The sequence below is a fragment of the Achroia grisella genome, unplaced genomic scaffold (genome assembly GCF_030625045.1).
Source record: "Achroia grisella isolate CSIRO2021 unplaced genomic scaffold, CSIRO_AGI_Agris_v1 utg402, whole genome shotgun sequence".
Lineage (NCBI taxonomy): Eukaryota > Metazoa > Arthropoda > Insecta > Lepidoptera > Pyralidae > Achroia > Achroia grisella.
This window is the reverse complement of record NW_026712841.1, coordinates 4,089,608-4,104,809: the sequence shown is the minus strand read 5'-3', so window position 1 is coordinate 4,104,809 and position 15,202 is coordinate 4,089,608. Positions and strand designations below refer to the sequence as shown.

The 15,202-nt window shown below is 33.3% G+C and overlaps 1 protein-coding gene across 1 annotated transcript; it reads right to left on the bottom strand.

Moving 5' to 3' along the window:
• Positions 1-639: 639 nt before the first annotated feature.
• Positions 640-14,913, bottom strand: LOC131844535 (rho family-interacting cell polarization regulator 1-like). The gene is made up of 22 exons (XM_059193448.1): positions 14,750-14,913; positions 14,174-14,235; positions 13,742-13,912; positions 13,135-13,168; positions 11,960-12,007; positions 11,846-11,875; positions 10,695-10,902; positions 10,012-10,179; positions 9,156-9,454; positions 8,637-8,738; positions 7,904-8,037; positions 6,834-6,942; positions 6,336-6,448; positions 5,535-5,720; positions 4,779-4,966; positions 4,162-4,286; positions 3,692-3,794; positions 3,271-3,430; positions 2,985-3,027; positions 2,355-2,446; positions 1,558-1,629; positions 640-774 (listed from the first exon to the last, which is right to left on the bottom strand). The coding sequence occupies exons 1-21, from the start codon at positions 14,754-14,756 to the stop codon at positions 1,594-1,596; spliced, it is 2,418 nt and encodes an 805-aa protein (XP_059049431.1). The 5' UTR covers positions 14,757-14,913; the 3' UTR covers positions 640-774; positions 1,558-1,593.
• Between the last annotated feature and the right edge of the window lie 289 nt (positions 14,914-15,202).

Here is a 15,202-nt window from a genome sequence, read left to right as displayed (position 1 = left end):
TAAATACACTAAGTATGTGACATCAGATAGTGTATTCTCTGGAAACAAGCTAATTGTTAATATGATTTTTATTGTCTTTGAATTGTATGCGATATATAATACAACCCATAGGTATATCTTATTTCTTTAAGAAGAGATATTACTTAGTGCTATGTATATTTTAAAATGTGCTTGTCCCGTATCATATTTATACAGTTTGCTGTTTATAAATGTTAATTATTGAAATGGCCGTGCTTCTAGTCGGTCGTTGTTCTGTGACATTTCTGAAGTACTTTGAATAGGAAATATCCAATGGGATATCTAGTATTTCACAGAACGGACAGCGGCTTTTAAAATGGATTTTGGAGTGTAAATTTTTGCAATATTGAGGTTAGTCTGTACCTACGCCATTTTTAAGGGGCGTTAATATTTAAAAAAAAGTCTGTCTGTCTGTCTTCATGCGCGGAATTTTAGTGTGATAAGATATTGTTTTGTTATGCTTGGACATTTTGTAAATATAAATTTAAAAAGAATGCTGCTATAAAAATATTTGTTTTCGGATTTGCATCAGTAGAAAAATGCGATTTTGTTTATTATTAGTGTTAAGTGAGGTATATTAAGGATACAATGTATGGTATAGATTTACCATTAAATTCGATATGATGTAAAACAGTCTTTTTATTTTACAAACGTCTCACAATCAGTAATATATTTTCACAATTGTAAACTACAAACAGAAAAATACAAGGATTCTAAGAAAATATACAAAGTGATTTGACCCCTTTGCAGGTGGATCTGAAATAAAAAAGAATATTTTTTACAAATTATGTTTGTGTTAATAGATTACGTATTAAGCTCATGTATTTTTAATTAATTTTAATAGGCAATATTTAGTCTATATATAATATATACAGGAAGTTAGAAGATTACAGGCGGTATTTTAGTGCAGAAGTATAACGTATAGGTAAATAAATAGCTTTTGTCATGTATGGACGTGAACAGTATAGAAGTGTCAAATCAAATGAAAAATCATTTATTATTATTATTATATTAGCCGCTTATGAACATATTTTTTGTATGTTTTCCTTACAGTGTAATACAGATTCAACTAAGAAGAACTGGCAAGAAACTCAACTGAACTAAGACACTAAATTGTCATATAATTGCGGTGCTTGGGTTGTCTTCGTCTGTCCACACGTAGACGTAACTAATAAGTTCACACAGCAATGCGCTCCGTGCCTTCTCGTGCCTAGATAAAGCTTCGGGCGATGTCCGGAATTTGCAAATAGAACGTAGTTTTCATGGAATAGGGATGTATATTAGCTAGTACATTATAGTTCATTATGATATTAATAAATCGCCGAGTCTAACTGCAAACGAAGAGAAAAGGGCTATGTTCAATTGTTAAAAACATGCCTAAAAAGATTAATTTAAGATGGACATAGCAGTCCGCGTCTACCTACGTATGTTTGAGATAATTAGCTGTTTTCTTGTTACATCTCTATTTTATGAAATTTGATGTCACAAGAGAGAGATGTAACAAGTCGTTTAAACGCAACCAACAGACAAAAGACACACGAATGTTAGTATTGACAATCATATTGCTATATGTACCTATATATCTTTACCCCCTTCTAAACAACGGCATTCCTGGAAACAGTAAATTGAATTAGTTAAATTATATAGGTACTAAAAATTCTGTAAATTTAGTGTAAATTCTAAATTACGGTCATTAGTTCAGATGCTTTAAATATGCATATAAGTTGCTTTAGTTTTGTATAGTGATGGTATAATAGTATGTACTGTAGGTACAATACCAAGTTATAAATGATAATATGGCTATAGGGTTGTGTTCTTTCAATCTATAAAAGAAATCTAATTTACTTCTTACTACGTAACTACATGAAGTGAACAAATTCGTTATTTAATCGGATAAAGTTAACTTTTAGATGCTGAAAGTAAAGCGGTACAATACGTTATATCCCTATTGTTAGCATTAGTGAAACACCACACATCATGCAAGTTTATCTTAAAATTTTCTATCTAGTTGCCGGCAATAACTTTGGAAAGAATACTATAGGCATTTAAAATTTAAGTGATATTATACGAGCTAGCATCGTACATTATTTCGCATCGTCAACATTTCATTTTACGTTTCATATTTCACCAAAAATCCGTGTGCATTTTAGTAATCAAGAACACCGCGCATGCTCATTTATCATATCAGTTATAATTATTCGTGTATTTTTTATTAATAGATCAGAATCTTTTTCGGTACAACCCGAGAAGTTCCGTAAAAATTTACTTAGGTATAAGTAATATTTACGACTAGTGCTTAGATGATTACGGGAATTGATTGAAAAGTAGAGACGTACAGTATTATTGGGCACAGGCTTCTGAGGTGGTTTCGGCAGCTCCGGTTTCCTTGGTGGTGATTTTGGAGTGCAGGTTGCTTCCACCGCTCCGCCTGATGTTAACCAGAAACTTTATTCAGTTTCATTTATTTTTAACCGGGTTAAACTTTGTACAGCATCTGAAATAAATTAGATAGATGTCCCCATCTGTCTAATTTATTTCAGCCGCCAAATAGCTTGCTTTGTAACATAGTTTTTTTAAAAGTGTAAGATAAGAAAATATGGGATAAAGAGACATGGAAACATAGAGTCCTCCGCAATAACATCAACATGTTATTTCCGTGGCACTGTGCATGTATCTACTCATAGATATATACTTAGGCGACGGTTCCCACTTAGCTGTTACTACAGCTGTCAGGTTGCTTGCCATTCCAGTTAAATAGGTAATGGCCGTATGATACTCTAGTGATATTTTTTACAGTAGAAAGTTGACGCTTTTGTTTATAGAAGCTTATAGGTAATCAAATAATATTGAATATTACAGACATTAAGCAGGTGCTCAGACCATACATCTTATAAGAAATGGAACGTAAAGGTACCTACCATATAAGAAAAAGAAAAAAACAATGTAGGATATTTTTCAAACCTCACCTGGTCCAACACTTGCTCCTTCTACCGTACTCACTTTGTACATCTTAAACATAAATAAAAGCGTTAGAACTACACAACTTGATTATAATTGAATTCTGATAGGAGGCCCTAGCGGAGTATTCTTGTATTCTCTCAGTCAAATCTAACCGGCACGTAACTCAACTTGTTGCCTCTTGCGGAAAGACAATGCAATACTTGTATGATCACTTACGCCTGATTGAACATGAAGTAAAGTAAAGATTCAAAAAGTTGTACTTGTCATGCCATCTCTTTGTACGATTCTTACCCTTCCGTCGTCTCCGGCAGCCAGTCCAGAAGATAGCGGCAGTACATCAGGCCCCCACTGTTTTATGAAGTGTCCGAGTCGAGCGACGCGCTGCGCAGGTGTGGTCACGGTGTGTGAACCACCGCAGTATCGATTGCATATATGTTTGTCTGTTTCTGATCTGCATTTGATAGGTACGCTATTATTACCTACTCATTACTACCTATACTGTGTTGGGTTCATTGGAAGAGATCTCTTCTAGGGATGCGTCCTCTTTTCTCACATTGTCTTAAAATTATTTTGTTACATATCTTTCTGAGGGAGAACATATATGTATATGACATACTTTTATATTAAGTGATATTGATGAATAGATTATATTTTTCTTAAAAGGATTGAAAATAGGTACAGTAATATAACTTTGGACTTTAATAAACGCTACCTGGCTTTTTGTACTGGTTTGGATGTCATTTGCTTGTCTATGGTTTCCCAGTCGTGCATGTTTCTTTGCTGCAGATTACTCGCCTGCGACTTACGTATTGCATCTACAACAAACAAAAATTGGTTAGAAACAGAGATTCCGTTTGTATTTCGCTTTAATGACCCTTAAGGTAAACGTTATACTGCGTACATCGTCTACGAGCTCCGTAGACGATGTACATTTGTACGACCTATTTCTACCACCAAGCAGCAATACTCTTGTTACATACGCAGCAATTGTTATTATATGTTTTAGCGTAGTTATTACAATTTTAGCTGTACAATATGAGGTTATGTTGGTTCTATATATGTGTATCAATATGTACATACTAGACTAGACGGCGCTGTGCGAATTGTGTAGGAATCATTATTAATAACAAAAAATATTATAATTAGCACTGTATATTGTATGTTTAATTCATCTACATTTACCTAGTTCGTAGCTGAGGTATGGTTTCATCGACAGGTTGGCGGGCAGTGGCTTGCTGGCCGGCAATGCACTTGCTGCTTCCATTTGCATTACTGCCTTAGCATCACATGATATGCAGTTAACGTCCCTGTTGAAATTGAAACATAAAAATGTATGTTAATGTTAATTTGAAGTCGGGTTCTACTAATATTTACCACCCGTTTAAATAGTTGTACAGGTGACTTCATTGTCTTCACGTATGGAGAAAATTAGATTTAATACATTTAGGTACTTATTGATTTCAATTTTCACTGAAAATACTAAACAAGAAATCCATTTTACACATTGTAATACGTACCTATCGTATACCTATATAAATATGGTTGTACACTTACAATGATTTTGTTGTCGCGAGTAGAATAACCATGACTTTAAGAGTTACGGGAAAGTATCCTATTTGTGAAAAAATATTATAGGTAGTCTAAAATAAACACATTTTTAATAGAGAGTAAATTTAAAAATTGTCTATTAAATGAAATAATCTTTCGTCGAATAAATAAAAAATAAACAGTTAATGTTTATTGAACGTTTTCATAGGTCTATTACGACGACCTATACACATTTTGAAAGATGCAACTACCTCAATAATTTCTTCTTGGTGCCAGCGGCTTCGGCTTCTCGTCTCATTGCTGCTATTTGCTTCAAATTCTCTTGTAGTTGTCGTAGTTTATTATTAAAGAAGTCTTTCACTGGTGACAATTCCATCTTGTCTAGTTTCGTCTCAATTTCACGCTGTATGTCGTCTAGAGCTTGTTGCCATAAAGCTTCCTGTAAATAAAACAAACAAAAGTGTTATGTCATTTCTATATTTTAGTAGTGTTTCTATAATTTCTATTCTAGATACAAAATATTAATTACATGATAATGTATGAGTAAGTGATAATGTAACAGTAAGTTTAGAAAAAATATTTCGCTTTGATATTATAATTGTGAAAATTTGTGAAGAAATTTTAAAGTTCAATAATATCGCTTAAATGGCTGAACGGATTTAAATGAGCTATGGAATATAGAAGAAAGAAAGAAGAAGAAAGAAAGAAAATATAGATAAACTATAATACTTAATCATATAGGTATCTACTTTGTTTTTTACGAAAATTGAGGCTACTAACTACTTTTACTTATATTAATTAATTTAATCTATAAATAAACATATGTTGTTTCGCAACAATGTGTAACTGGTACTAACAATAACTACTTATTTAAATAAATAGAGAAATAATAGAGATGTAATGTAAAATTACTGGTTTATAATTGAAATTGAATGATTCATTATAATATTGAGTAATTATAATGAGAAGTATAATAATCACTTTAATATCTAGTCTATTCTATGGACCTGAATATTAAGTTTTCCGAGAGCATGCTCCAATCCTCTAGACAGGTCGTCACAAGCCAATTCGAATTGGTCATGGGACACTTTTCGAGCAAGCATTCGCAAATCTGCTTTTTCAGCCATAGCCTCTACCATATCCTCTCTGTCCAATTTGATAGTCTTCAACAGTTCGATTTGTTCCAACAATGCCTAAAATATTCAAATTAATAGCTGACATTAATTACAAGATGTTACACACAACACAAGACGTTTAATTTCATTGATTTATTTACTTTTCTAAGTATTGTAGAAATAGAAATAGAAAATCATTTTGTACTCTATCACACCTACTTCACCTATCAATCAGCTTGTTTTTCGGATTAAAGTGAAATGTATGAACAGCGAAATGTATTTCAGTTGCTCGGTGAGAGGTGGCAGTGTAATAACAGGTTACGGGGACATAAAATCTTGTTTCTGCGAAATGGCAATGAATAAGTGGTGTTTCCACTTGATTTTCGTGTTGGTGTAACTGTACCTACATGGGCGAAGTTTGCCATTTACCAGCAGGTGGTACAACAGCCTGATTATTATTTCTAGTTAAATAAACTAAGCAGAAACATTTATATTGATTTTGGAACTTAATTTTTTTTAAATTTTATAAGTAGGTATTAGCAATATTTGAAAGTATCTAACATTAATCATACTGTATTTAAAAAAATAAGAGATCCCAATATTTATATTCGGTTCATTAGCTTCTTATAAAATATATATATAACATTCAAAATAAAGTTGTTAAATTTATGACTATACTATGAATAGGATTACATTAATGTTACTTTGCCGGTCCTCTTTTTCGCCTGCCAACTGAAGAGCAGTTTCGTGTACTTGCTTCAATTGTTCCTGCATATCTTGCACAGTCGTAAAAAGGTGCATTAATCCTAAAACATAGCACGGATTTTGTTATGAGTAAACTCCGGAACCACTTCATCGATTTCAAAAATTCTCGGCTCTTCGAAGGGCGCATTATTCCATAGTGACATCATTCTTCGATTTCATTATGAATGCAAAATTATGAGCACTCGGGTGGAGACGTGGCAAACCATTAGTGTCTTTATCTAGGGCGGATAACAATGTAAAAAGCGTAGATGAAAATTTCTTATTTCATGTAGAAAATGACAGAACTGAACTGTATTAGTTATGATAATGTTAATATGCTGCCCAGGATGTTGTATTTATGTTTCTGTGTTCTAATGTTAGTAATTTGAACATAAAATCATAAATTATAGTTAATAACTTTCCTAAATTATAATAATTTTAAAATACCTTGCAGATCTTTTATCAGATCTGGTGATAGCTTTCCAGCACCTAAGTCTTCAGTTAGTGCTGCTACTTGTTTCATCAAATATTCCAATTGATCTTGGAATGACTGCATCTGTAAATTTATGAAGATACTTAAACAATGTTGTGAATGACATACTCTCATTCTCCTGTATATTAATCATACCTACATAAAAATTTATATCATTCATTCAACGAGTTCTAAATTCAAATTTACGCGCCTACCGGTATCATTGTGAATGTGTGAACTCCGGTTAAATAATAATAATAAGGCTTCAAAAAGCTGCCATTTTAAATACCTGTCGAACTGACCGAATATTTCTGGAAATCCATGAAAAGGACATAATACCAGTCCCACAATATGTAGGTACACACACACCAGTTACACTCACACACTGCAGTTCCTTGGTTTCGACTCGTAAGTGTGGTAAAAACAAACAAAAGCGAAAATGCCACAATAGCGTAAATAATAATAATAATAAGAAAATTCCTTCAAACTGATCAGGTACTCATAGACAATATATATTGACATAAAAACATACTTGCCTTAGGCCAGTAGGTAACAAAAATACCGATGAAAGCCGAGGAGAAAGATAGTAAAAAGGAAGTAATAATAATAATTATATTTCTGGTAGAGGTCTCCTTCGGGGGAAGGGGGTTATTTGTAATGTCGATTAATAACCGAATTGCTAGCAATGTACCATGTCAGGTCTCCACGCGGTTCCACCTGTAAGCCATTGTTATATAATAAAAAGGTGGTGAATTTTGTCACAATGGGCTAACTGACCTGATCTCATGCTTATCCTGTCATCTTCTACTGGTGCCCTGCGAGCGTAACCCTGTAGCTCGGGCTGACTATTCCATCACCATACACAAAAAAATCTTCTGGTAGATCCGAGATATATCTCATGTAGGTGAAAAAAATATTACAGATTTCCTCTATAGGTTATAGTCGTAATCTATTAAATTACAATATTGTGTGAACGTTGAAAGTGTATTGAAGCAAAGCTACATTTGATAAAATACTATTATTAATTAGGTAGGTATATATGTACCTGATCGGATACGACGTCGTCGTTTTTGCCTACTTTGTCACAGCATTCCTTGAGTTGTTTCTCTAGGTCATTCATTCTTTGCAAAAGACTAGCTGACATGTCGGAGAAAGACCGGCGTGTCTGACGGCGTTCGACTTAAATGCAAATATACATTTTCGATAAGTCATTACGTTATTATCTTATATTTTATTTAAATATTGTCATGTTTTAAGTACAGCCATTAGGATATACCTAAGTGGAATGGCAATCAAAAGTACTCAATACTCAATATATATTGCATTCCATAATGTTTACAGTTACATATGTTTATAATTGGTACATTTAGTTCAATATGGATCCTGTTAGGGCACGCCAACGTAATAAAATTATTGTTTTAACAAATTATCCGTAGTTGGAAAATATAATTTAATATTATTCCTACATGTACCTATCATATTATAACATTTAAAAGAGCATCACGCAAGTTTTTTGTTCGTTGTTCTTGTGACGAGACAGCTTTTCGAATGAGCGGTAGATTTAAAAACTTATTTAAAAACTATATTATAAAAGTTATATAAAATTGCGTAGTATAATAGAAAACCTAAAGCTTATTGTTTACTTTTGAGTATTACGGTTATCATGTGATAAAGTGATGGTTTTGGTGCCGCTAATGTGTTTAGAAGATGGTTGCCACATACCATCAGGTGGACCATCAGTTTGTTACCATTCCAATATATAATAATAATTTACTTACCTGGTGTAGAAGGTAGTGCTGACGTAGGGGATGAGGGAGTAGCCTCTGCTGTAGGCGATGAGGGCGTAGCCTTTGATGTTGGAGATGACGGCGGTGGTGGTGCTAATAATACAAGTAATACTTCTTACTATATTATAAAAGCGAAAGTTTGTGTGTATCGATGGATGAATTAATGTTTGTTGCTCTTTCACGCAAAAACTACTGAATGGTTTTAATGAAACTTTACAATAATATAGCTTATACATCAGAATAATACATGGGCTAGAAATTTCACGCAGGTGAAATTGCGGGCACAGATAATAAAAGTTGACTAACGTCTTGTCTTGTCTCGTCACCCAGAATGTTAGAATTTTGAATTTATTTTAACAACTATTAATAAGCGACAAGTAGTGTGCGAGCCCATAAACGATACAAGGAAGCAGTCACAACAATAATATTATTAATATCAAACTATAATTATATTCAATCATTGTTTTCAATATCATTCTTTTTTATAATTATAAAACCTTAAATATTTACTGTATCCAGCATGTATGTCCTCCATAGTGGAATAGAATGTGTTAGTCAGGTGATCAAGGTCTCCTTGCAATCGATCTAAATGTGCTTGAATTGCAGCCAAATCTTCTTTTGATGCGTTTGGTAGAAGAGCGGTAGTTGGTTGGGTAGAGGCTGTCAGAGGAGCTGGAGTCGATGATATAGGAGCTGGAGTTGATGACGTAGGAGCCGGGGTCGATGAAAGAGCACCCGGGACTGACGGAGAAAACGCATCAGCCGATGGAGGAATAGCAGCGCCTGGTGCCGGAATGGCTGCTGTTGATCTACATTTAAATATCGATTTATTATTTTCCTTCAAGAAGTGATTTAGTCCAGCCCAAAGAAAAATTATCATAGTTCTATAACAACTTTATCAGAGGTAAACTGTAAAAAGTCGTCTGCGTGGGTACATTAGTCTCATCTATTTCAGTCGTCAAGCAGTCTGTTTTGTAAGTTGTGTTTCAGTTGAAGGATGATATAAGACAGTGTGTACTTACAGGAGGCATAACAATTTAGTCTTCCGGAATAGCAATGCATAAATTGTATTTCTTGTTTTACCTGATAACGTGATGTTCATAGTGCTGTTCATGTATATAGGTAATACAGTTGTCTGAGCCATTTTAATTCGTCCTGGATATGGGAGGTCTGTAGTAATCTATGTATACCAAATATTCATTAAATATATGGTGACTCGTGTACCTATTATCTGAGGGATAAACTAAAAAGGTAAAAACCAATGTATTTTGGAGTGCCGTTAGCAGTCGTCCCGCCCCCCCCTTTAGTTAATAATTTATTTAATAATAATTTTTTCATTTAGTTAATAATTTTTTTAGTAGCTTACGTTTTAGAACTGCGTCGTTTAAGAGCGTCTTGAAGTTCTGTAGTCTCACCAATCAAGTCTTGCACTAATGAACTGAGTTTAGTCAGTCCAGTTTCGGCAGCCTCTAATCGAGAAGAAACGTTCAAAGACGTCCACATGTCGGTAATGGCTTTTAAATTAGTTTGAGATCTGTTGGATCCGAAGAGTAAAGTTCACAATTAACATACAGTTGTGTTTTCTTACAGATTAGTTTACTGTTATGGGATAATTGAACTTGATGGGATGATAATAAGCTGCTTACATCCTCTTCCCAACTTTTTTCATTGGCCTTAACATGTAGGTACCTATCATTAACACAGACAAGTTTACTATTTCATCTAAAACATCTTTTTCCTTTCATTTGTAATATTATGGCCATGCATATATGACATTACATCAAATTCTGTACTTTTAGCTCCCCATTCTCAACAGGTTACATTTTAATGGTTAATATTTCGTGTTCTAATATACTCAATTTAGGTATACTCAATTTGATACATGATATCACATGATATAAGACTCCTCTGAGGTGTCCTAGATTTTATGATTTATTGATACTACGATACGAAGTTTCTCCCTCGTTTAATCCCTTGTTTTACAATATCACAGTTTGTCTATCTTACGTATTTATCCTTTCACGTATTTATAGACGCTACTGAACTGACCTGACTTCTTCGAGAATAGCTTCATTTTTTGGAATACTTCCATAAACCCGATTCTTCAAATCTTGCACAGTGTTTTCTAGGATGTTGAATTTGCTGATGGTTACTAGGGAGAGCTTTTCGGAGGACGTCGGATGGCCAGGAGGTGGTGGAGGATAAACTGGTGAGATGTACGGGTCGGGAGAACGGTCTCGAGGCGAACTTCGGATAGCTGGATTATTGTATAAAAAATATTTTATTGTTTTCATAAAAATAAAGTTAATTTAATATAGTATAATTATTAAATATAATTGACAGTGTAAAATGAATAGTAAGCTTGGATCTAAATGTAATTACATAATAGAAGTTTAATAACAATGAATTGTGAGTGAAATAATTATCAAGAGTAATAATTACATATTGTTTAATATCAATGGTTCTTATGACGTCTGAGAAACTTCTATGACGTATACGAGGACCTAATTTTAAGTTACTTAATAAATTATTTGTCGATATTATTTTGATTGTATACTTAATTATTTCATGACGATCGATGGGAATCTAAAATTGGCTAAGGTTGTTCTTATTACGAGTAAAGCTTCGAAATCTCAGAACGTCTATATTAGCTGTCATTTATTAGAACCAAAAAAGAAACAACGTTATGACACATTGCTGGTCACAACGTTTGTAAATTTGAATCTTGCCGACACCAATAACTTTGTGTGTCAATTTATGTTTCTAACTGACTCTGCAGTAATGGATATCAAAACATATTGAGAAGGCCCTAGGCCTATATGTATATATTTCTTCAAGGTTGCAACGAGCGAGTCTACCAGCGTTTCTTAATGTATATAATATTGGTCCATTACTGCAGAGTCAGTTAGAAACATAAATGTTGGCAAAAAATATAACCAGTCTTATATTTTTTATTATCGCTAAATTGTTACATATATTTGAACATCTTACTATAACTTACTTCTTACTAATATTATAAACGGGAAAGTTTGTGACTATGGATGGATAGGTGGATGCATGGATGTTTGTTACTCTTTCACGTAAAAACTACTATTAGAACGGATGTTGATAAAAATTTACATCAGAGAATAACACACAGGGTATAAATTTGATGCGGGTGAAACCGTGGGTTCAACTATTATAATAATACTATCACTTACTTGGAGAATCTGACTTCTTGACTCTTTCAACTGTAAAAAAAATATTGATTATATATAAATGTGGTTTTTATTGTTATAATTAGATTTTTCGATGTCATTTATAGCTGTATTTACCGACTAATATAGTTTCTTGTTCAGTTAATGCGACGGGTGCTGTGGGGGCTGTAACAAAAATTATAAAGGATATGAACTATTCTAGTTTTATGTTTGATTATTTTTAATTTTGAGGAAGTTATTCTTTCAAACTTTCTCTGAAGTAAATTTTTTTTTTATAACAGGGGACAAACGAGCATGCGGATCACCTGATGGTAAGTGATTACCGCCGCCCATGAGCACCCGCAAAACCAGGGGAATTGCAAGTACGTTGTTGGCCTTTTAAAAAGGAATAAGCTCTTTTTAAGGCTCTTCTTAGAAGGTTTCAATATCGAAAAGATACGATATTGAAGACCGCCATTCATCCAGATGATCCACAATGTATTTCAGTTTCTGGCGGGTAGTACGGTGGTGAAACTCAGCAGCTGGTATTAATCCGAACAATTCCTCAGAACACTCCCCGTGATATATGCGGTAGAAAATGCACAGAGATGCAATATCTCGCCGCAAAGCCAATGGGTTGAGTCTGTTACATAGACGTTGATTACCAATGATTCTGGCTGTTCGGTTCTGAATGCGGTGAAATGGAAGTAGCTGGTATTGTGGTTCTCCCGCCCAGACATGAGAACAGTATTCCATATGCGGCCGGATCTGCGCCTTGTATAATTGCAAGCGACGGGCCGCCCTGAAATACCGTCTCACTAAACTGAGCACACCAAGCTTTTTTGAGGCTATTTTAGCCTTAAAAATAAAAAAAAGTTATTCATTTCATCATTTTCTTTTCAAATTATGGATTAAATATCTATATACTTATTTTGTATAATGTAATTTAAATGATGTGATTAAGTAACCGTTTCCATAACTGATGGTAAGTGGTAATCGTCATATACATACTCGTACGCGTTATGCGTTACTATTTGGGACGAATAAAACATCATGCTATTTTATCCTGCAATTTCACTACTATATCTCACCGTTTAATTGAAAGACGTCTTACAAAGCTTCTTGGGGTCGGAAATAGATGAGATAGTGGTTTCGACATATAACAAAGTCATTTTGTAGGCGTATATATGATTTACCTAGTTTTTTTATACTATGTATACTCTTTGTCATGCAATAACAAATTAACGATAGTTATTGTTAAATTGCTTCATTTAAATGTTATTTTTATATACACTTATATAAATTGGACATACCCAGTTCCGTTTTCTTTGTTCTCCTTGCTTGTGGCTGTAAAAAAATATTTATACATATTTATTCATATTTATACATAGATCGATCATGTTTAAATTATTACTTACTATCTGTCTATTAAATCTGTTAATGATAAAGTGAATTATTAATATTGCCTAATAGCAAATGAGCATAGGAGGAGAGTACTCTCTCCTTCTATGTGCTTTACATATAATATATGCTTTACATGTAACAAATGAGTAACAATCATTTACATTTGTCAAGTTTTACGGCGGTGATAGTCTAGCGGTTTAGCACACCGTTTAGGTACTTCCGTATGGTCACGAGTTCGAGTCCTCGCACGGTACAAACATATGTATGTTTGTACCGTGTATCTATTGGTCTGGGTATTTTCTATGTATATAATAAAAAAAAATGTATTTATATCTACATGTAGTTGTCTAGTACCCAACTCTGCTTAGCTTGGGAACAGATGGCGCTGAGTGAATTGCCCTGGGTTATTATTATTACTGTTTCCTAAACTAATAAAGAGTAATTAAAATAAAAAAGTTTTGTAATATGTATCTGTGGTAATATCTGATACGATGGTTGTATTCGATATATACATACCTCATCAGTATCCACAACATATTCGCTAATAGAAATGGTCTTTGCGTTCTCCCGTCCAACTGGTAAAGTTACCACGCTGCCTCTCAGTTCTACATTCTTACCCAGGACCCTGAGCTGCTGAGCCAAGCAGTGAAGAACGGTCTGCAGCATATTGAAGTCCACCACTCCTACCTGAATCGTAATGTTTTAACATAATACCTATATGTCATCCCAAAATGGATTATTCAGGGACAGCTGTCGATATTGGGGCGGGGGGATTGTTAGTAATTATTATTTGGAGATTTTTTGCAGAGGTTGCATATTAACTTACTGTCCAAATAAGTTCTACAAGACTTGTAAATGTAACTGCGTAATACCTACTTACATTTATCAGATGGCACGGCCTTATAACAACCAGAAAAGTAAAAAAGATTATTTGAGTAGATAGATTACCTCTGGCGTGCCAATGGCCAAATCAATCATTTCACTGATGTTTAGCAAAACTGCAGTCTCATCTGTAACAGATCAAAAAAAGAATTTATACATGTGAGACTGTAAAAAGCTATAGCATTCATTATTAATTAGACATATTATATTTTTTATATATACAGAAAATAAGGTATATATAATATGGACTAATATTGTTATATAATGATATGAAGTTGCTTGAAATAAATAAATATCATTTCTCCTTTATAATATTTTTTTAATTGTTCATTAAGTTCATGGTCAAAAATTAATATAAAACCCCTGGCATCGGGTGAGGGACATATCACAGTACCTGCTTGCCTTCCTCGAGTGAAAGGGTCGGACTCCCTGAGGATTGTCCTCAAGTAAAAAAATAATAATAGTCAAATGTAATAAAATAATAATGTATCAAAGATTAACAAAGAAAGTTGACTACTAATTTAAACTCAAAAATATACTCGGCTATTCTGAAATAAATCTTTGCTATCAATTGGTTTGAAAAATAGTTGGTTTGTGGGTACTGAATTTTAAGAACATACCAATATTTGTATAAATACTTACCGGCCATAATTAAACGTAAGGATGATTTTCGGGAGATTTTATATTTTTAAACAATTATATGTATTACAAAGTAAATTATTCGAAAACAATGATTAAGAATTTTCTACAAAGTGCAAATAAACATTTTGGCAATACATCAATGCGAAAGCAAGTTGACAATTATTGCGTAATATAAACGAATAAAATCATATCCTCACATATATGACCTCAATTGTAATGTAGTAAAAAAAAAATTATCTGAAAATGTTTTTGGTTAACACTCTTTTTTAATATCTACTGAAAGGTTTTGTATTAGTAATTTGTACCATCTAGAATAAATACGTGAAGTTATGGTACCTTACTGGTTATTCAAATTTGTTAATGTAAAAAAGAATGTACCTATGATTTTTAATGTCAATAATAAATTACGATTATATCTGTTTGCATATTTAAATGATCTTTCCTAAACTCTTT

Coding starts and splice junctions, on each gene's coding strand:
- LOC131844535 (XM_059193448.1), bottom strand. Junction 10,180..10,694: donor GCTATTCTCGAAGAAGTCAG/GTCAGTTCAGTA, acceptor CGGATCCAACAG/ATCTCAAACTAATTTAAAAG. Junction 6,449..6,833: donor TCTGATAAAAGATCTGCAAG/GTATTTTAAAAT, acceptor GCTATGTTTTAG/GATTAATGCACCTTTTTACG.